This window comes from Colletotrichum karsti (genome assembly GCF_011947395.1).
Source record: "Colletotrichum karsti strain CkLH20 chromosome Unknown Scaffold32, whole genome shotgun sequence".
NCBI lineage: Eukaryota > Fungi > Ascomycota > Sordariomycetes > Glomerellales > Glomerellaceae > Colletotrichum > Colletotrichum karsti.
Window position 1 is genome coordinate 230209 of NW_024065932.1, and position 22209 is coordinate 252417.

Sequence of the window (22209 nt, forward strand, 5' to 3'; positions counted from 1 at the left end):
TGAGGAATCCTCCGGCGCGGACGACGCGCTCCAATGGGGACGCGTTCAAGGGTCCGAGACGGCGCCATCGGACGCGACTCTGGTTGGTCGGCATCGGCGCGGGCATGTCGGTCTCGGAATTCCCGCGTGGTCGACTCTTGAATCTTCAGTTCCATGTGACCGGCCCTTTGTTTGTCTCGAGTCTTGACTCCTGATCCTCCTCGTTGGGTATTGATGCGGACGAGTAGCGGACACCGGACGAAGAGACGCGCATGGCTAGGTCCCGGGAAATTGGAATACGAGCCACCTCCCAAGCATTTCTGGGAACCATTCCATTTTCCTGCTTGCTCGATACAACACAGCAAACCAGATTGCTGGGAACGGGAGTCCCCTACTGTATGTACCCTTCCAATCCGCAGTCCGCGGGTGAAGAGCGCCTTGTATTTCATCTTCCTCGGAACCGGGCCAGTTGCAACTCTAGGAATAAGCGCCAGCCAACCAAGGCCAAGGGTTCAGTAGGATTCTCTTCTGACAAGGCACCAACACCAACAACATGCAGGATTGTAAGCTAAGCTTGCCGTTCGGCCCGTTTAGGATACAGTCCGAACTGCACTTATGCAGGGAAGAAAGGGCAGGGTCGTGAGAGAACTCTCAGAAGCAGAGACGTCAGGTGCTTCTCTGCTCGGCCTCAGAACACAGGGCTATCTATGAGTTCTTTTGGTATAAGTATCGGAATATCAGCAGCGAAAGTCAAATAGTTTCATGCATGATGGACCAAAACTATCGCAGTCAACCAGAAACCACGATTTTCCATTCAATCACTCACAAACTCCCCACGAGCCATCCTGGAATTGAGTCGTGATGGTTGAAAGACCTTAGAGTATCTAAATTCTCGTGTGTAGATTTCATAAGCCGTAAGGCTGGAAGTCGATAGGACAATAATCGCACGTGACAGTGCGTCTGATGTCACAGTAGTGCAAGTTGTGAGCTGAAGTTGCCAAGCTTTTAAATCATCTCATCTTGCAGTTGCGTTTCGCGGTGTTGAGAGATGAACGCACTAGTCATGATGCTCACATAGACAGAGTTAAGCTACGAACTTTGATACAAACCTTCATCTCCGCTCGTGTTCGCCTCATTTTTATAGTTCTTTTGAGTTAAAGTTATAAAGCTGTACTCTTCCTCCCACGGCTGGAGTCGGTCATTCTCACGATGTATTCATGTCATTTGCATTGTTTATGCAAGTACCTCAACCGCGGCAATGGAACACAGCATCGCGCCAAACATGTACCGTGTGCTTCATATTCTCACAATATTGAGCGCACTGGTATCCCTCTGTTTATGCGCGCCAAGTGTCTCCGGCCTAGACTGGCCATCAGACCGGGCGTTGCCATTGTTTCCAGACGTTGCAAAAGACATTGAGTACGCCAGACTCAGTGCCCTTTCCGGCAATGAGCAAGTCCTCCTGGTCTCTTTGCAGGGCTTGGTCAATCGTCAAAAACCTCGGCTTTATCTTTACTGGTCAGAAGACCCCAAGATGCCTGATGATGCCACCAATGAGGCGTGGCTACGGCAATTCGAAGGCATGGGTATCCAAAGCGCGGACGTGACGAGCACTCCTCTCCGGCTGGTCGAAAAGTACAAGTCCGAGGTCCGCGGCGCAATCATCTATGATCTCAAACTGCCAGATACGATCAACCTGGCGTCGACGATGGCTGGAATCTCGGGCGCCGTACTAGCAACTGAAGATCTGGCGCGGCGCCTCAATCTCACCATCACTGAGGACCTTAGGGGGCGGTTCAAAGACAAGTACGAGATGTACGACTACGCGGCCCGAAATGTTTGGCCCAAAGTGACCGACCGTCTTATTACAGCAATCAGGCCTAGTTCGACTGTCTTCTTCGCGAATAGAACCTGGACTTCACTCTTAAAGGCGAATTCCTCCTTGACGGATGCTTCTAACAACGGCACATATCAAATCGATCTGTCTCAGTTCATCAACCGCAGTAACGCCGTTTACGTAAATATTAGCGATGCCTTTCCCGCCGATGGCTATGGCCCTTCAGTGTTCAATGTGAAGGTTACGACGGGTGGAAACAAGACCATAGCCGACTTTCGGCCTGGCACCGAAGATGAGGACTCCTTTCTGTTCGACGATGGCGGCTCGCACTTGGCCGACTACCCTGGAGGATGGAGATTCGCGGATGGCACCGCCGCGATGATCTACAAGTTCAACTATCCATCCCGAGTCACTAATTTGACGCTCACATTGTCCATGTGGAACCAATTCGAGGTTTCAGCAACAACGTCAACGCCCGCCTATCAGAAGGTGAACTCAATATTTCGCGACTACATCGTCGCTACAGCCGCGCCATGTATTTGGCTGGATAGCAACAGGCCTCGAGAGGCGGCACTGCTTGACAAAATTCTCCGTCAATTTCAACCGAACGCAGCTTACCTCGGCTGGTTTCCCAACGGGAATGAGATGTCCGGCGTCACGCAGTTGGCACGAAGCGGCGTATATGTCGGCGCCACGGACTTTTATTTCAACCCAACTATGTTCAGTGGTTTCAGAACACGAGAGAAATCAGAGAAGCCTGCGATAGGAGGGCCGCCATGGGGTCCTCCTGGTCCTCCTGGTCCGCCGCGAGAGCTGCCAGGGCGGCCGCCAGGTCCAGGACGCCCTCCGCCCAGGAAGAATGCCAAAGTGTACCTATGCCTCGTCTATCTTGAAGGGGATAACATTCAGTATGACCAACGGGCTATGTTCACACACTGGAACGACCCCGAGAGAGGCTCCGTTCCTCTCGGCTGGACTATCAGCCCTCTACTGCGGGATATCGGTCCGGGTATACTGTCGTACTATCAGAGAACGTCCACCGATAACGATTTGCTCATCGCCGGACCCGACGGGGCGGGTTACACCTACCCAGGGGTCTGGCCGAGGAAAGCTCTGGCAGCGTTCCTCTCTCAAAGCGGGGAGTACGTTCGAGCCACACAGACAGACAAGGTGTTGTTTGTGTACGACCGTATAAATTCTACCGATAACCCCTTAACCCCAGAGCTTAGTATTGCCTTTCGAGACGCCGTGGGTAGGAATAGGCTCCGTGGAATATTGTATGGATCTTTCGTTTCTACGTTGGAAACTCTCCAAGTCAACAGAACTGAAGGGTTTCCAGTGACGAATATGGTCAGCATTGGGAACGAAGACACCAGCGCAGCGACGCTGCGAAACATCTCGGATAACTGGAAAGGCCGCGGTCCCCTTTTCATCGCTGGCGCTGTCAGTGCCTTTGATGTGACGCCAGCTAATATCAGTCGCATGGTCAAGCAGCTGGGACCCGAATTTGAGATCGTCCGGCCTGATACGTGGTTCGAGTTATTGAGAGTAAAGGAGAGACCACCTGGCCCTGGACCGCCTGGGCCATGGCCACCTTGGCCACCCGGTCCTTAGTGATATTAGTAAACATATGAATAGCTGTTGATCAGCATTGTGTATACTACCAACAGACACGGAAAAAGCAGAAAGAAATGCGTGTGAATTAAGAACATTCGATACCAAACATCTAAAACAGAACTTGGTCTACATCTTGAGGTATTTCTGTGTGGCCGTCGACATCCTCCATCTCTAACACGCAACTTTCAGGAAGCCATTGATGGCAATGTAGACTCGTCGAAGGGTTGGTGAGCAAAACCTTCAACAGGAAACCAGGCTGACGTCGATTTAACTCATTCGTCAGATTTCTTAGGAAAACGACGAGTTGTCCAAAGTCTTGAGAAAAAGGCCCTTCCTCAAACCAGGAGACTCCATCCACTATCAGGAAGACCACCTTCCCAACCACTGCAGAGAGAAGCAAGCGAAAGAGACCGCACAGAGCATCAGGTCTTTGGGTCTTGATACCTTCCACGAAATTCAGATCGATTCCAGAAAGATCGACGTCTTCTTGGGTTACAGCGTGCGCTAGTTGTGAGCTGATGCAGCGGAGCAACGCTCTCGGTCCACCGTGGGCATCTTGTGATGAGTTGTGTTGGCCGCAGAGGTATACCAGCGGTAAGCTGCGATCCGACCTCTGAGTGACGCTTTGCGACAAGATGCAGGAGAGGATAGTCAGAGGAGACGATGACTCCTGCTCCGGGCTGAGTTGCATCCGACCGTTGATAAGAAGAATGTGAGATATGTTGGACTGCAGCCACATGGCGAACTTTTCTTCTCGCAACACCGATAAGGCGTGGTTAATCAGATTTGGCGGGCAGACATTCTGGGCGTCTATAATTCCGGTTTCCATGTCTTTCTGAGCCATGCGTGGGTCAACGTTGAGGATACCCCGGAGTTGGCTGAGGTTGATGAATGATGTTTTGAACAAAACGACGGCCTGAGGGTTCTCTGATTTTCAATTGTGTGAGTAGGTTCTCTTTTCACATCGCATCATTTTAACTTACCATGTGACCACTTGGCGTAGGAGATGAGGCCGTTCAGCTGGGTTTGTAATGTCTGAATCGTCTTGTACTGCTGTCCGATTCTCTTGTGGAGATTCACTTGAACGACTTCCCGAAACTGTGCCACCTTATCCTCGATGTTTCTCTTGATTGAGACCTCCTCAACCGCCGTTCCAAATGTCATAGGAAGCATCAAAGCCTTGAAAGCACGCTCTTGTGGCCGAGTCGCGCGTTAGTTGAGTTTTGATTATGATCACTATGAGGGTTCGTATTCTCACCAAACGCTGACTTATCGATCCACAACAGCATGCCCTCAACCCCGTCGAGAATGCCGAGATAGAGATCCTCAGCGGCACTCCACACTTTCGGGTCGTCATCATAGATATCGACGTACGCTTCTGTCTGCCCAACAATGTCGGGGAGGCTGTCGAGGCAGGTTATGATCTTATTTCTGACCTCGTCCAGACGTTTGGCTGCCTGCGTCTTGTGTCAGAAACTTTGGAGATTGCTTCAGGAATTCGAAGGAACTCACGCAGAAGACAAACGTCAATGCACCGCAGAGAATACCAGTGTAGTCTCCGTTAGGGAGAAAAGTCATCAGCATCTCCAAGTTTGATGCCCCTTGCTGAAGCGACCGTCCCGCTGCTCTGAAAGGATTGCGCCGCCATTTCGTCCTGTCTTTGTCTTTTTCGATTGAGTCCGAGGCCATGGACTTTACATCCTCCCAGCGGAACTGGCGGTCGACGTCGAATCCTGTCAGATCCTCGCGCTTGGTGTTTTTCACAAAGCTTCTGACGATACTCTTGAAAGACCTCGTGCGTTCCCACGCTCTGCATCACAGAATCAACATTGAATCTTCTCATGTAGACAGAAAGGAGCATCGTATTACTCACCTCTGTGAAGCCTGTCGCTGCTTTCGATTCTCGGAGAACTTGTTGCTTGCCGAAATCTGCCAGCCGTGGTCGATTTTTGGAGCCCTCGTCTCCATGAAAGTATCGACGTATTCTGTCATCTTGCTCGTTGAGATGTAGTTGTCAGTAAACATATGATACAGAGAGATGAGTCTGGATACCATGCGGCTTGTATGTCTGACTTCGATAAGGCTGTGGGGATGGTGGGTTGCAATTGATGGTGTGAGAAACCGGAGCGGTAGGGATGACTGCATTAGCTCGTCGGGTCAAGCAGTTCCCAGGCAGCATCATTTGGTCGATACTATGTTGACCTGCGGCGCCCCTCTCGTTTGATTGGACTTGGACTTGGGCTCGAATGAGCTCGACATCCCGAGTAAGCGCTACTGCGGGATACCTGATTTGTCAGTCTTGTAAAATGCTTGGCAGCTGAACCTGTATTCCCCTCATAAAAGGTGACGAAAGCGCTCGAAATATCAGGCTTCAGGACAGAGTATTCCCGCGATATTAGTTTCGACTTGCCGGCTAATTGAAGGTTCTGATTTTCGACACTTGTCTGTGTGCCTCTTCCAAGGCAGTGTCGTTCAACTGGTCATCCATCTGTCGTGAGCGATCAGACCATGATCGTTTATTTATATCCTCCTGGGCTTTGAAACAATCATGATGGGTTCCACAGCAGAGCAAAGCTCGGCTCTACTGGGTTTCTCGGGCGGTATGGCCCATGAGCCGGCGATTTCCTCTACCGATGAGTCAAGCTTTATCTCGGAGAATGGAGAGGTCCAGGAATCCGAGAGCAAGAACACGACCCCGAGTGCCTCACCTGTGAGAGTCCATTGACCATTTTAGAAACCTTGGATTTGTTTTCTGACAAGCCAGCAGAAGCCCCGTGGTCCCATTGAACCTCAGGATACATCAGATGTAGAGAACAGCCAGCATGTTTCTCATGACGCCTCGAGCATCCCTGATGATCAATTTGACGGGGGTGACGATGATGATGACAACAAGAGCGTCCAATCCGATGTTTCAGATGTCACAATCGCAAGAAGATTGCGCAAACTCGCTTATAGCTGGCGACATAAAACGTTCATGTCGCGAGAAGCACTGAAGGTCCGTCCGGACGTAGCCAACATGACAGCTTTGCAGAATCACCTCAAGATGATGGAGTGGATATCAGGCCTCCTAAAAGAAGTCCCGTCAGAAGCGTCACTTGTTAGCGAACCTGAGGTAGAAAGGGTTAAGTGTATTCCCGAGTTACGATGTATGAAATGGCGACGGTGGATGGGACGGCCTCCTCCTCCTCCTCCTCCTCCAGGCTACCCGCGACCGCCAACGCCTGAATTGCCTACAGATACATACGCTGTTTGCGTGTTGACTGAAGAGCCTCCGTTTTACAGTCGAGGCTTATCGCAACCTCGGTTAGGAGGAGGTGACCAGGATGCTTCTCCAGTTACCATCGGCCGACCTGCGCGCCCCAATGGCATTGCGTACCTTCCACCCCAGCTCCGTGCTCATTCTTTACCTGTCCGCCGTATTTTCATCAGGTTGGCAGATAGTAGATTGTGGGAGGGGGTTAGAGGAGGGTTCATCCAGCTGTTTCGACCTTACAAAATGCTCGTTCATCAAGAAAACGCGATCCGGAAAGAGCTTTCAACCTTGGCCAGATTGTGCGCAGAAGCCACCCAGGCGGTAGCTACAGAGGCAACGGAAACCACAACTGAATCACAGAAAGGCAACGCACGGGGTCTGGATTCGAACGAGGAAGAGGCCGTCGACAGTTACGATGATCACAACGAAGATGCCGCCGAAAGCGACGAATCCAGTGTGGCATCAGGAGTCTCAGTATCAACCACTTCGCCCCAGCATGCGATCTTCACAGATCCGGATTGGAGAAATCATAGCCGTGAAGAGCTCCAAGAGGCTCACGACGATCTGAGGACCGTCGTTGATTTCATGGACAGCTACCTCGTTCCCCTTCGCACAGCGTTGAACGACACAGACGACACTCGCGTCCTATACAATGAGCTTTGGCATGTGTTCAACCCGGGAAGCATAGTTTATGTCAAGGATCCGAGTGTTCCCCAGAAGCTTTGGCGAGTCATTCAAGGCCAAGGAGGTGACTGGTCCCCGGCAATAGTACCTCCCCAAATCGACGATCATTTCAAGCTCGGGGGCAGTTCCTACCGTACCAGCATACCTCCTTTTACACTAGACTGCTTTTATATCGACTTCAACGGCACTCATTTTGTGAGGGTCATTCGAAAGTTTGAGATCGAAGAATTCAAAGAACTCACGAGTGTCAAGAGTCTTTCAGTTCTGCCTCTAAAAGTGGCTGAGCGCGAAGGCCTGGTCGATGTGAACAGCATAGAACGAAGGGGCTTGGAATTCCTCTCCTTTCTTCAGCCAGGCTACTGCCATTTCAGAGGACGAAGCCTGAGTCATGAACCCAGGGGCGACATTCTCAAGCGGCCGAATCCGGGGTCCATAACATCTGTCGCTGTTCTCTCGGAGAGTATCGAAAGCTCTGTGGTCGTGGACTTCGAACGCTGCTTGCAGACAATTACGGACTGGAATCCGTGCAGAGAGCCCAGACAGTTGACTACGCTCTACGAAGGCGCACCTCGTCCTCCACCAAATGTGGATGATGACAGGATATGGGACTTGCGTATGGCCGAGAAGGTTCTGAACTACACAGATCAAAACCAGAACCTTGAACTGTACAGCCGATCACCACCAGCAGGAGACGACGTGTTACTTCTGCCAGACCGAGTCTTTGCGTACGTGTTGAGGACTCGTAAATGGGGTAAGATTTCCTTTTCACAAAAACGTCCTTATGAGTAAATGGAATTATTGGTTAACCGAATGATATAGCTTGTATTCCCATCGGAGCTGGTAAAGACGACAACACTTTGATGAGAATGGAGCCTAAGAATTCGGCATGGAACGACCTTCAAATTGACCCAAGGCATCGGTCAATCATTGAGTCCATGATGGCCACTCACTTCCGCAAGAAGAAGTCGAAGAGGCGACAGTTCGATCTCATTCAAGACAAGGGCAAAGGGCTCATTGTCCTATTGCACGGGGTTCCCGGAGTTGGGAAGACATCAACAGCAGGTGGGTCTCACTTCCTAAGACTCTGGTTTCAGCGGTACTAATTGTCCTAGAAACCGTCGCACAATACTACAACAAGCCACTTCTCCCTATCACTTGCGGTAAGTTCTATCGTTTTGACCGACGCTCAAAGATACTCAAGATGTCTAACCTATTCAAGGTGACTTGGGAATGACCCCAGCGGAAGTTGAGACCAACCTGCAAGACTCTTTCCAGTTAGCCCAAGCTTGGGACTGTGTTCTGCTTCTTGACGAAGCTGACGTGTTCCTGGCTGAGAGAAGTCAAGATAATATTGAGAGAAACGCTCTCGTGTCTGGTACGTCGATGTCAGCGATAAAGCGGTCAGTCTAAACTAACAGCTGAAGTTTTCCTTCACGTCATGGAATACTACGAAGGCATCCTCTTCCTCACGACAAACAAAGTAGGTTCCTTCGACGAAGCTTTCAAATCCCGCATGTCATTGGCCCTCTATTACCCGCCCTTGACCCAAGACCAGACCGAAAAGATATGGAGAGTCCAAATGGAGCGGACCGAGCAGCTCTCCAAGGAGGCCGCTCCGGACGACAATACCCAGCACGTCAGCTTCAATCGCCTAGAGATCGAGATCCTCGCCAAGGAGCTCTGGAATCTGCAACAATCTCGGCCGGATTTCAAACCCGTCTGGAACGGCCGACAGATTCGTAACGCGTTCCAGACGGCTGTTGCTCTTGCGGAGTGGCATCAACAGGAGAACAATATCCCCGGCCCGATTCATGTCAAAAGGGAGCATTTCGAGAAGGTTGCGCTCGTCTCGAATGAGTTCAACGCCTACCTGTGGACTGTGAAGCACCGCCGAGGCGATGATATCTTGAACTTAAGGAAGGAGCACCGGTTCGATCAGTTCGATCGGCATCAGTTCGGCTGGGGAGGTCCGGGATTCGGCCAGCACAACCAACAACAGTCGGGCTTCGGGGGTTGGGATAACTCTCAGTACTCCAACACGATGGGTTCTAGGGGGCCGTCAGGGATGGGGATGGGAGGCCCTGGGTTCGGGAACAACATGCAAAACCAGAGCGGCTTTGGGAACAGTTGGCAGTCGGGCTTCGGCGGGATGAGTGGGGCCGGCGTCGGTGGTCCTGGAATTGCGACCGGCGGCATGGGAGGCTCCGTCATGGGCAACTCTGCACTGGGAAATCCCAACATCGGGAATTCCAACGTGGGTGCCGCGATGCAGCCTGGCGTTATGAGTCCTCAAGCTATCCCCGGCCAGAACATGGGAGGGCAGCCGGCGGAGGGGCAGAGGCAGCAGCAACTCCAACAGCAGCAGTTGCAGCAGCCAAACATCCAGCAAGGGGGCTCTATGCAGTCCATGTACGGGCAGAGTAACCCTCAGTCAAGACCTTCCGGTTGGTAGCCAGGGGCTAGACTTGTTAGTCGTACATGTTCAAGTGGTGACAGTGCAGTATACGTAAGCTTTCTGTGCAACAGAATCTCTTGTATTTCATCTATCTCTCCGATAACAAAACGAACTTGTATTGCTTCTAAGTGAAGTCATCCAATCCCAGTTAAATCTCCATCTTACCGAAAAGGGGAATCTTTGTGGCCAAGACTTTTAGATCTGCAGCCCAGCCAACACATCCCCGCGATACCCCACCAACGTTGTTCAAACTACGATCCCGCAAGTGGGCTCGTGGGGGTTGTCAAGTCGCATTTGTTATCGCTGGTTGACACCAGCCAACTGATATGAAGCATGAACACTAGCTGGTAAGGGAACGCAATGAAATAGTAGAACTGACAGACTCTCATTCTGATAGTGATTTCTGTAATCTACCAGCTGGGAATGTTCAGATAAGACTGCTCACGAAGTCTGTGACTCGCGGGACAATTCGATGTTTTTGTAATGGTCTTGCTGCGACATGAAATACCCATGCCCTTTTATTCGGACCCTAAAGGCGAAAGAAGCATAGTATCCTGCATGCTAAAGCCATATGATATGGTGTTTGGCATTGCCCGATATCTCAGATAAGACAATATAGACGCAGAGAAGTCTACACCATGAATACCACAGATAAGAAAATGAGCCTTCTCTTCTTTCATAGTCCTGTACCTTCGACCAGGATAAATGATAGAGATAAGGTATCAACTTTATCATGATTTTATTAATACCTCAACTATTTCGAGCAGAAAATTCCATTATCGAGATAACGTCATGAGTTATCTTTACTATAGAACAATTCCTCAGGTACTTGGAAGTTATATAAGAACCACTCTTGTGGGCGAAAGGACATTGGACTCGTTCCCGCAGAGCTCACTCAAACATTCCAAGTTTAGGTGTTCACACCAGTACTACGCCAAATACCGAGATCATAATCGTATGGTTCGGTCGATACGCTCCTCCCAAGCAAAAATTGGCTCACCTCTGTGACTCTCTTCAAGATGAAGTTGAAACAATGGCTGGCAACTTGCCTTGTTGCTCCATGCCTCATGGTGTCCGCAACTGTAAGTATTCCTAAGCACATCAGAACTCATAGCTTAACGAACAACCCAGGACCTAAGCATCTTCGAAGCCAGCATAGAACAACTCCAAACCGCCCTGTCAACAGGCCAAATCAACGCGGTCCAACTCGTCGCAAAACACCTCCACCGCATATCCCACTACGACCGCCGCGGCCCCCGCCTAGACGCAATCCCCGTCCTCAACCCCCTCGTCTTCGCCCACGCTCAAGCCTCAGACTCATATCGCGCCGCCTCGAATGGCTCCATCCGCTCCAATCTCGAGGGAATCCCCTGTACCCTCAAAGACAGCTACATGATGGCCGGCATGACCGTGTCCGCCGGCTCGCCGGCCTTCGAAAACCTCACCGCATCGACCGACGCCTTCACCGTGGGCAAGATCCGCGACGGGGGCGGAATCGTGCTCGGGCTGACGAACATGCCGCCTATGGCCAACGGCGGCATGCAACGCGGGCTGTACGGGAGGGCCGAGAGCCCGTATAACGGCGACTACCTCGCGGCAGCGTACGCCTCGGGGTCGTCCAACGGGGCGGGGTCGTCGACGGCGGCGAGCATGGGTGTCTTTGCGATGGGCGAGGAGACGGTGAGCTCTGGGAGGTCTCCCGCTTCTAATAACGGACTCGTGGCGTATACGCCGTCGCGCGGTGTGATTTCGATTCGCGGGAATTGGCCGCTTTTCCCCGTCGCTGATGTCGTTGTGCCCTACGCTCGCAGTGTCGGGGATATGTTCAGCATTCTGAATGTCATCGTTGCCGAAGATCAGGATAAAACTGCGGACTTCTGGCGCGGACAGCCCTTCGTGGCTCTTCCTTCTGTCGAGGACGTTCGGCCGAGGGGTTCCTACCATACCTTGGTTAACTCGAGTGCTTTAAGTGGGAAGCGCATCGGAGTTCCCAAGATGTATATCGGAGAGAGCGATCCTCAGGCGCAGCCGATCTGGGTCAGTCCGGCTGTACGAAAGCTATGGGAGCAAGCCCGCGCTACTCTCGAATCGCTTGGCGCAATCGTGGAGGAAGTGGGATTCCCCCTCGTCACGAACTACGAGACAGCGCCTGAGACTGTTGATTGGGATACCGATTACCCGCTTCCTGCCACCACAGATGACCCGGATCTCGCTGGTCCCGGTGAGCTCTGGTCTTACGGCTGGGATGACTTCCTCCACTACGTCAACGACACCGACACCGTCGCTAGACTTGCAGACGTGGACCCCAATCTCATCTTCCCACAACTTCCTAACACACTACCAGATCGATACGGCAATCAATTCGGCAACAGGAGCGTATCAAACACCGGCATCGTCGAGGGCGTGACCTCGAGGAACGGCACGTCGATATTCAGCCTCCCGGGGCTCGAAAAGCACTTGAAGGCCCTTGAAGCCCGTCGAGAACGCGACCTCGAGGCCTGGATGGACGATCAAGGTCTCGACGCCCTGGTTTGGCCTTCTGCGGGCGATGTCGGTCGCGCCGATGCGGAGACCAACGACACGTCTGCCGTTCATGCGTGGCGGAATGGAGTGTTCTTCTCAAATGGGAACTACGCTATTCGGAGGTTCGGCGTGCCGACTGTCAGTGTTAGTATGGGCATGCTGGAGGACATCGACATGCCCATGGGCTTGACGTTTGCATCGAGAGCATATGACGACAATGCGCTACTGAGCTATGGATTCGCGTTTGAGAAGGCGCATGGGAAGCGCGCGTCCCCGCCGCGAACGCCCGAGTTGGATTCCGATGCCATACCTCGGAGATGTGCGAGATCAGTGGCGGGTACGAAGCCCCCTAGGTTGACCGCGGCTGCGAGCAAGCTGAGCGGGAATATTGTCGAAGTATCAGGCACTGTGGAGGGGGATGATGCTGGAGGAATCGATTCAGTAGAGGTATTTGTTGATGGCGTGAGTGCCGGCCACGTTGTTGTCGTGAACGGCGAGTGGAGTGTGCTCTCTGAGATCACTCCTTATGATGATTCGTTGGGGGAGGTTCCCGTTCGGTTTGTGAACGAGCCGGACCAAACTCTGGCGATGATTGTGGCCGTTGCTACGGCACGAAATGGAAGATCTGATGGGCAGTTGCTGTTCATTTAGACACACCAGCCTCCGGCTGTGTTGTCCCCCTTGACACTAACATAGTCAAGTTCATATCAATACCCAATTGCCTTTCTAGGAAGCTATTGAATTCACTTATGGCTTCTCTTGAGAGAACGCCTCGCAGAGTGCCCCGCCGCAACGGCCAACCAATCAGTTGAATCAACTGGGCAATCCTTCGGTGAACATCCACACGTCCACCATAAGAACCCTCGAAAGGTACCGAAATATCTGCATATTCGTATCAATGTGCAAAAACGCCAGCTCAGCTCTGGTTGGCGCCAAGCACGGGTAGGACGTGGCTGCAGGTTAAAGCGACGGGTGCCCAACCTACCCGTCTCGCATGTGTGCGCATATGTACTACCCCTCACCACGAAGATTCGTTCATTCCGAGGCTTCGTGGTTGTTCTTCTTCAACTGCCAGTTTCATCCGAACGCATCATATTCAGCCACACGAAAGCAGCAGACTTCTCCTCGAGCTTCCAGCAAGTCACAACGCGCACCCCGATCATGCCGCCGACAACCCAGGATATACTCACTGGACCTATGTGTTTGGGAGTGTACGTCAATGATTCGACCGACTTTATGTATCGGCTACGATCAAAGCTACAGCCGAGACCGGCGGCACCCAACGAGTCCCATGACCACATCAGGTCCCTGCACCAAGACAATGAAGCAGGACACACGACGCAGACGGAATTTATTTGTCTGAAATCATGGCTGAGAAGACGTTATGCCAGATCCCAGGCTCGGGATTCCGAGTCCGGATGCCTCGGGATGAGAACACGGCTCGGTGACGATGCAAGAGAGGCCGACTTGAACGACGATACGCCAGCAGAAAGAAGTTCCCCCTCGGGCGAAGGCGCACAAGACGATGTAGATACCGGGCACCTGCGTAATGCTCGGCACACGGGAAACTCCCAACCATCGCAGCCGACGACTTCATTCATTCTCGTGTGCCTGGGCGTCGGTGGTAGATATTCCTTAGTCCAGCTGGATCGGAGAGAGTTCGCAACGGAGGAACGGACTTTTCTGGCCATCCGAGACGCGTTGAAGTCGAGGTTTCTTTTGCGGCGGCTTCTACCTGCGGCATTCTTTCGTGTCAACGTCGATTTCGTACAGGTCAGTGGACGGAGAATATGCTGCATCATTTGACTCTTGGGATTTCACTCTGCTGACTTGGGCGACTCGTCTAGTTCAAAGTCTTCGACAGGCACGGGAGCGCCGTGATCGTGAAGTCGCCGGATTACCCACCCGAGTCCCAAGCACATGAATACTACCCCTGTGGCAAACCGTCCGTGTCCGTCGAGGTGCTCCGATACTTCTACTGCAATCCGTCCCGCATCCGCGATGTGCGAGAGAATTTCCTCGACAAGATCCCGAACAAGCTACACAGGATACTACTCTCGGACCCCGATTGCAAAGTTTTGGGCCCCGACTGCGCAAGGAACGGCTGGGGCATCAGAGTCACCGAGGATCCGGACTGGAAACTCTTGGCCCTCGGCGCGCTAGCCTCTCCGATGCTCATCCTAGTAGTGCTCTACTCAACCACGAGGGGCTTTTTGCTGGTTACTGTGTGCGTAGGCACTGTTGTTTGCCTGTTCTCTACGAGCTTGAGAGATTTGGTCCGCGTCCTGCAGCTCAGAGACCAACAACATCGAGATGGACCCATGCGAATCACTCAAGCGGCACAACAACAAGCTGAGGGAAGTGAAGGGAGCGGGAAAGGGAGTGGAAGCGAGAGCTCCTCTGAAAAAGACATCGAGGCGGGGACGACGAAGCCATCAGGCAAAGAACGAAGCTGCATCAGTCAGTTCCTGTACCCATCCATGCGGAAAGGGAAGGATGATGAGGATGGAGAGCTGAAACGACACCGCCGACCGATGGAGGATCCTGAGCTTGATGGCTTACTCCAGCTCTGTGTCTATAATAGTAGCGACGGACTCCCCGAGTTGCGTCAGGAACCTGTCGCCAGGTTCTCGAGCGACTACGAGTTCTTCATCTGGCTGAAGCGCCTCTGCGGCCGTCCATCTCCGTGGTCATGGAGAGGATTTCTCACCCGGTGCGGGTTGAGGACGGTTATCGGCATCAATTACTGCAAGGTGAGTCGTCAACTCTATAGTCATAAGCCTCAGGTGAGTATGTTCTGGTCATTGACTCTTGCAGATTGAATTACACCCCAACGACCGCGCTTCAATTGATGATGAGCCGTCATATCCACCCTACGCCCTCAGGAGCAGTTACCAGCCGACCCAGGCCGGAGACGACGACTCTTCCGCTCCAAACACCAGCAGTCAGGGCTTCTCTTGGTTCAACCCCGGCGTGCTCGCAGACTTTTACCATAACCCCTCGCGCCTCTGGAAGGAGCACGGTACGGGTGCGAACAGATTCTACGTCTTGAAGCGCTTCGTCCGCAAGTTGGACGGCCACCTTCTCTACAACGGATCCGGAAGCCTGGGTTACGCCATGGAGGTGCAAGAGGGACCGGATCTGTTCCGGGTCATGGTGCTACAGACTGCGATGATGTTCGTCGCGATCATCGTCGGGATAATCTGCGGCGTGGCGACGGGAGACGTCCAGAACGGTTGCGCGATCGCGGCCTGCTTGGCATTCTTGTTTAAGGGGATCATCCAGCTACTTGAGAAGTCTTGACAAACGGAAATATAAGTGTTCCGGGCAGAAATAGCATGCCATGGGGTGCGGTGGTCGTTCTGTGCTGTCTGACGTTGCATCCATTCTCGGACTGCTCTGGATAAACAGCGACCCCTCCCCAAATCGACGATTCTCCTCCCTTGAGGAGTTACACTCGCTAAACAGACAAGTAAGCACTACGAGCAGAGATCAGCCGAAGTATGAGGTTCTTGTCCTAGACCGGAGAGTTGAGATGCATTGCCTTGAACGCCTTCAGTCCGAACTGACAGGCGAATGGGGACAACTACCCCTCTGTACGTCTTGGCGGGAGAGAAACCTTGCGCGCCTTACGCACATAAGGCAAGAAAGCTCCCAGTAAGAAACGTGTGACAGACAGAACTTACAACGTTGGTGACTGTCTTCACAATGGTCTTCACGAGACTTATCTCAGCCGTCTCGGCACTCGCTTTGCTCGGCGTCTCGTCCACCGTTCTCGCCCAAGATACTGCCCATAACGAAGCGTATGACTACATCGTTATCGGCAGCGGTCCCGGCGGCGGTCCGCTAGCCGGCAACCTCGCGCGAGCGGGCTACTTGACCCTATTGCTAGAGGCTGGCGACGACGAGAGCCATGATATCCGCACTGCACTCGCGAACGGAGACTACGCCCTCACGGACTCCAACAGCTGGGGTTTCTGGGTGAAGCACCATTCGGACCCCGAGATCGAGCTGCGGAATAATCATCTCACGTGGAGACTACCCAACGGGACCTATTGGGTCGGCAACGGTGCGCGTGCGCCTCCGGAGGTGGAGTTGTTGGGCGTGTATTACCCGCGCGGCGCAACGATCGGGGGATCCGCGATTGTGAACGCGATGGCGACGCTGTTGCCAAGCGATAGCGATTGGGATTATGTGGCTAGCATCACTGGAGATGAGTCGTGGAGGTATGTATCGGATATTCAAGAGACGTTTTGGAGAGAGCTGACGAGAAATAGTCACGAAAGAATGCGCCGTGTGTTTGAGACGGTGGAGAAGAACAACTACCTTCCCGAGAACACTCCTGGCCATGGCTTTGACGGTATCCTGGAGACCAATCTGGGGAACGGCTCGCAGTACCTCGACATACCGGGCCTCTTGGACGTGTACGGATCGCAGGTCAAATCGCTTGGCCTAGATCCGGGAAACGTGATGGAGATGCTCGGCAGCGACCCAAACTTTCTCAGTGAGGAACGCGACACGACAGTAGGGCTCTGGGGACTGCCATTCCACGCAAGCGCCAAGTGGGAACGATCCAGTCCGCGGGACTACATTTTTGAGACGCTCGCCGTCAAGAATGAGGACGGATCAAACAAGTATCCCCTCACATTGTCGAAAACCTCTTTGGCGACAAAGGTCTTGTTCGACAAACAACAAGGGAACAAGCCCAAGGCCATCGGAGTGGAGTATCTGAAGGGCGCCTCGACTTATGGTGCGGATCCGAGACGCAATGCTTCGACACCAGGCGAACTCAGGCAGGCCTTTGCATCTCGGGAAGTCATCGTTTCGGGTGGCACATTCAACTCCCCGCAGTTGCTGCAGTTGAGTGGCATTGGTGACACAAAAGACCTCGAGGCACTGGGCATCGAGGTCATTGCAGACCTGCCTGGCGTGGGCCGCAATCTGCAAGACAACCAAGAATACCCTGTCGTCGGGTATGCGCAGCGTAACTTCACATTGATCCCCCATCCGAATGACCCAATCTGCGCGAAGGGTGAGCCTAATGATGCCTGCTACGAGCTTTGGAAGCAAGGCTTGGGTCCGTACATGCGGCCTGGGTACAACACCAACGCTCTGCTGATGCGGTCCAACTTTTCACTGGACGGAGAGCGTGACATCTTCATTTTCAGCGTCCCCGGCGCGTTCCGAGGCTTCTGGCCTATGGTGCAGCAGGCAGAGCTCGTGCCGCGTCCCAACACGGCCGGGTTCTCGACAGTGAAGATGCATCCGCAGAATACCGCGGGGTACGTGAAGCTCCGATCGGCGGATCCAACGGAGCAGCCGGAGATCAACTTCCAGCTGTACGAAGAAGGAGCCGAGACAGACCTCGGAGCGCTGTCAGAGATCGCGGCGTGGGGCCGTCGGGTCATGGGAGACGTCGAGGAGCCTTGGGGTCCGGTGGAGCCGGCAGAACCACCGTGCTCGGAGATCGGGAGCGACGGGCGGTGCCAGGACGGAGACGGAAGGTCGGATCAGGACTGGATCCGGGAGCAGACGTTTGGCCATCATCCGTCGGGGACATGCGCAATCGGGCCAAAGGAGGACGGCATGGCGGTGCTGGATTCCCGGTTCCGAGTGCACGGGGTAGAAGGGCTGAGGGTGGTAGACGCGAGCGCATTTCCACGTGCTCCGGGGGCGTTTCCCGTGATTGCGACGTTCATGGTCAGCCAGAAGGCGTCGGAGGTGATATTGGAGGATGCCGAGGCGTTGAAATAACGACGGGATGGTTCAGGTTGTGACAGGTGAGGATGCGGCAGATGGGACGAGCTAGAGTTGGTAATTAGGTCGTAGGTCGTAGTCAAACGAAGCCAGAGTTCTTCCATGCAGGTCGGTGTACGAGCCACAAGCCACGTCGTCCTGGTGTCGCGTCGCAATCTGTCGTATCCGTATGGACGACCATCTGGAGGAGATGGATGGTTGGGATGAAGGGCGCGTCTGATGTTCCGGCACCTTCCAGTAGCTTGGATATTTGACGAAATCACATGTGAAGGTATCTCTTCGTCAGAATTAGGTAGAAAAGTACATGACTAAGATGTGGCTCTGTTAGTGGAGCTATCTGTGGCCCGTGGCCATACACAGCCACCCCCACCCCCCTTGGCACAAGCTCCTCAGAGTCGCGGGCGATGACGTTTGGTAGTCGCCCCCTTGGAAGGCCCAGCTTTGGACCCTGAGTGGCACCAGCTTCTCGCCTTGGCACTGGCGGGAGAGTGTCAGGCAAGCATCATTCTGCTGGTGACTGCTCTTTGCCGGCTGTTGACTGGTGTGCTGGCGTGCCGTGGCCCCTCCCTCAACAATGTGCTGCGGCGTCAAGCATCGTCACCGTCACCGCTGAGAGGCCGCCCCTTTCCTTCCACGTCCTCGCCTCCAGCTGCCATCCATTGCCTTGGCTAAAAGGTAAAGCGCGTCCTTGTGACCACCCTTCGTCTGATCTTCTTTTCCTTTCCAATATTCCCATCCCAGAACATCCCGACCACATAAAACCTCATATTCACGCGATTCCCATCAACGACCGATCGCTTTTTTGCTGCTGCTTTACACACCACTCACTGTGAGACAGCACCCATTTACATCCCTTGTTTGATACCCGCTCCGTCTCCAGTTACCCCTCACAGAGCACAAAGCTCTCTCCTACAAACCTCTTCTTCCTCACAACTACACCATCACCAAAACCGCAATCATGTCGAACACCACTGTCTACGTCAAGAAGATCGCCCAGGAGACCGAAGACAAGGAGATCAAGGACTTCTTCAGCTTCTGGTAAGTACATTTCCCCCGTAGATACCCATCGTGCCGCTGCCCTGCAGTGGCCTGATTCCTTCCGCCGACGGCGCGCGGTTCCTTAGATCGGACGGAAGCTAATCGACTCGCAGTGGCAAGATCACCGACATCAAGGTCACCACGGAGACCGAAGGAAAGGAAGCCGCCGTCACCTTCGAGAAGGAGACTGCCGCCAAGACGGCCCTCCTGCTGAACAACACCCAACTCGGCCCCTCCCACATCACTGTCCAGAGCGCCACTGGCGACTCCAACGACGATGGCTCCCACTTCAAGGACAACGCCGACCGTGATACCGATGAGATCACCCAGGAGGAGAAGCCCCGCTCCCGCATCCTGGCAGAGTACCTCGCTCAGGGCTACGTCGTAGGTGACGCCGCCCTCCAGCGCGCCATCGAGCTCGACACCCAGCACGGCGTCTCCAGCCGCTTCTTCAGCACCCTGCAGAGCCTCGACCAGAAGTACCACGCCACCGACCGCGCCAAGGCTACGGACCAGTCTTACGGCATCACCGCCAAGGCACAGGGCCTCTTTGGCGGCTTGAGCTCGTACTTTGAGAAGGCCACCAGCTCTCCCACTGGCAAGCGCGTCGTTACCTTCTACCAAGACGGACAGAGACAGGTTCAGGACGTGCACACCGAGGCTCGCCGTCTGGCGGAACTCAAGAAGGAGCAGCACGGCGGCAGTGCCTACAAGGCGTCCGGTCTGGAGAGATTCCTTGGTAAGGAGAAGGAGAAGATCGTCCCCCCTGCTACCGGCGAGACCATCGGCACCCAGGCGCCTACTCAGCCCGATCCCACGACGGCTGTCCCCCTCTCCAAGCCTTCCGAGGCCACTAGCGAGAAGACCGCGTAAGACGGTACGGAATGGTATGCAAAAGGACACGAGGGTAGGCGTTGGCTGGTTTCATTAGGCACGAACGTTTCATGACTGCAATGCGATGATTGCTATGCAATTGATTCCCTTAAGCACTTAGGTAGTTAGTACTTCAATGCGGTTATATGCATCGACACCATGTTCTCTGCCACGTGACAATAAATATCAGTGTGCGACAGCCTTCTGGTGTATGAGGGGTTTACGTGCGGTGGCTGCATTAACTTAACAGGTACATGATTGGTGCCACGGAGATATTGGTTGAGACTAGCGACGTCAATACCTGTATCACCATGTTGCTAATCGCATGGCATCATTCCAAGAAACAGCGTCCTGGACGGAATAATCAAATAAAACTTTAACAATGAGGATCACAGTTGCAAGACAAAATAATCTGATGGATCAATGCATATAGGTTGGCATTGGTATTTCTATTGTTACAGTACCACAATCGTGATGTCGTCTCAGTGCTTCCTCATGCCCTGTCATGATAAAATCCCTCCCAACGCCTTCATATGATCTATGCCCATCCCGTAGTTTACTCGCTCTTGGCAAACTTCTCCTTGACGGCGTCGTCGAGGGGTCCCTTGGGGTTTGATGAGAGGTTCTGCATCGCCCAGTTAGTCGACTGTACGTCGTGATGGGATTGCAGACGCAAGGGCTTACCTGGAGCTGCTCCTTGTTGACCTGCTCCTTGTTGGAAGCGTCGTCGGTTCCCTTGCCGGAGGCGGGAGGGTCCTGGAGCTGGGCGCCGGTCTGGCGCTCGGGAGGGGGAGACTGGCGGCCTTCGGGCATTTTGGTGGTGTTTTGTTTGAGGGGTGGTAGGTGTAGATTTGAGAGTTGGAAGATGGAGGACGTTTGTTTTTTCTTAGTCGTGGAAGGCTTGGTAGATGGATGAAGAATCGTAAGTCGAGACTAGGGGGTTCAGGTGTGTTTTTTCTTAAATACAATCCTACCGACGCTCGAGGACCGAGTTCCCTGGAGGGGGGAGGGGGAGCTGAGCTCGCATTCTTGCGTCAATGGCGGGGCAGGAGCTCTCATGCTAAGGGTGGCGGCGTGAGAGAGTGTCCCCATATCAGTCCATGCACCTGGACCTGCCGTGCTGGGGAGGTGGCTTCCACCCGCATCCCGCTGATTGCGGCGGTTTGATGTCAGATTGTGTTGCTGATGCCGTCATATGGCATGCGGTTTTGCGTGCCGTGGGATTGACGTCACTTGGGAGGTTGATGAGGTCGATTGGTGGGTCGTGAGGAGCCGGAGCTCTTATCGACAAGGTGGCCAGCTTTGATAAGTGGTATCGATAAGATCGGAGATTGTGGTACCGCCGATGACTTGCTTATCGGCGTTTCTTGAGATGACGAGAGGCAACGACGGGCCTGAGATGGGTGAAGATGCAATCCCTTGGATGATGTGAATTCTTGTATGTGGACTTGGAATTATTTTACTCGGCTCTGATTTCTGCTATAAGTTTGAGCGCAGATTCAAAGGAAGTAATCACTAGCAGAGGCACGTTCAATAGTTGATGATGCTTCAGTGAGCTCCGTGCCGCCCGACTTGGGAGTTTCTTGAGAATCAATCGCTAAGCTCTCGCATGCAGCTACAACTATGAGATGAATAACCCACGGATAATCAATAGGAGAAATAATCAGACTTGATCCCATTTGTTTCACTGAACCCGTGATTTCCTATCTACACACTTGACCCCTCGACCCCGGCGTAGGTGAGGATACAGCCGTTAGCATTTTGAAGCTTCCGCGAGTTCCGTCTAACTTGTAAGAGTCCTTGATATCTTAATAAGATACGAAAAACATACATTGAAGAACACATTTTGGGGATGGAAAAGCCTTCCTGACGCGTTTACTATTGTGGATATCTATCAGCTGTCCACATCAGCATTCTTTAAGCCAATTCTGCTGCATAATATTGTCAAGACGCAGCGATGATGATTGTATACAAACACCTTCATATGAAGCGAAAGGACCATGGTGCCACAACAAGTGTCGAGGCAGTCCGTAAAGATATTGGATATCACAAGATCTGAAATTCTTGATTCATATCTGTTTCTCATTAACTCTTTGATTTGAGCTTTCGCCATAAACTCTTATCTTACTTCATTAACGACCAACCGCAAAGAGCCTCAGAGGACGATGGTATCTTGAATGATGGAAGCTACGG

At 53.1% G+C, this 22209-nt stretch overlaps 6 protein-coding genes across 6 annotated transcripts; 5 read left to right on the top strand and 1 right to left on the bottom strand.

The window, feature by feature from the left end:
- Window positions 1-1261: 1261 nt before the first annotated feature.
- Window positions 1262-3430, top strand: CkaCkLH20_09142 (uncharacterized protein; the record flags this gene model as incomplete). The annotated part of the gene is made up of 3 exons (XM_038891857.1): window positions 1262-2958; window positions 3046-3068; window positions 3156-3430. The coding sequence occupies 3 exons, from the start codon at window positions 1262-1264 to the stop codon at window positions 3428-3430; spliced, it is 1995 nt and encodes a 664-aa protein (XP_038742790.1).
- A 507-nt stretch (window positions 3431-3937) lies between these two features.
- On the bottom strand, window positions 3938-5488 carry CkaCkLH20_09143 (uncharacterized protein; the record flags this gene model as incomplete). Its single annotated transcript, XM_038891858.1, has 6 exons — window positions 3938-4046; window positions 4102-4360; window positions 4417-4626; window positions 4692-4890; window positions 4946-5243; window positions 5307-5488. The coding sequence occupies 6 exons, from the start codon at window positions 5486-5488 to the stop codon at window positions 3938-3940; spliced, it is 1257 nt and encodes a 418-aa protein (XP_038742791.1).
- A 1441-nt stretch (window positions 5489-6929) lies between these two features.
- CkaCkLH20_09144 (uncharacterized protein) lies at window positions 6930-9822 on the top strand (the record flags this gene model as incomplete). Its single annotated transcript, XM_038891859.1, has 5 exons — window positions 6930-8121; window positions 8190-8432; window positions 8483-8530; window positions 8590-8745; window positions 8795-9822. The coding sequence occupies 5 exons, from the start codon at window positions 6930-6932 to the stop codon at window positions 9820-9822; spliced, it is 2667 nt and encodes an 888-aa protein (XP_038742792.1).
- Window positions 9823-10844: 1022 nt separating this feature from the next.
- On the top strand, window positions 10845-15651 carry CkaCkLH20_09145 (putative amidase protein; the record flags this gene model as incomplete). The annotated part of the gene is made up of 4 exons (XM_038891860.1): window positions 10845-10907; window positions 10957-12948; window positions 14196-15101; window positions 15166-15651. 4 exons carry the CDS (start codon window positions 10845-10847, stop codon window positions 15649-15651), a joined length of 3447 nt encoding a protein of 1148 aa, XP_038742793.1.
- Window positions 15652-16056: 405 nt separating this feature from the next.
- Window positions 16057-18102, top strand: CkaCkLH20_09146 (uncharacterized protein; the record flags this gene model as incomplete). The annotated part of the gene is made up of 2 exons (XM_038891861.1): window positions 16057-16574; window positions 16626-18102. 2 exons carry the CDS (start codon window positions 16057-16059, stop codon window positions 18100-18102), a joined length of 1995 nt encoding a protein of 664 aa, XP_038742794.1.
- Window positions 18103-19063: 961 nt separating this feature from the next.
- On the top strand, window positions 19064-20016 carry CkaCkLH20_09147 (RNA recognition domain-containing protein; the record flags this gene model as incomplete). Its single annotated transcript, XM_038891862.1, has 2 exons — window positions 19064-19143; window positions 19257-20016. The coding sequence occupies 2 exons, from the start codon at window positions 19064-19066 to the stop codon at window positions 20014-20016; spliced, it is 840 nt and encodes a 279-aa protein (XP_038742795.1).
- Between the last annotated feature and the right edge of the window lie 2193 nt (window positions 20017-22209).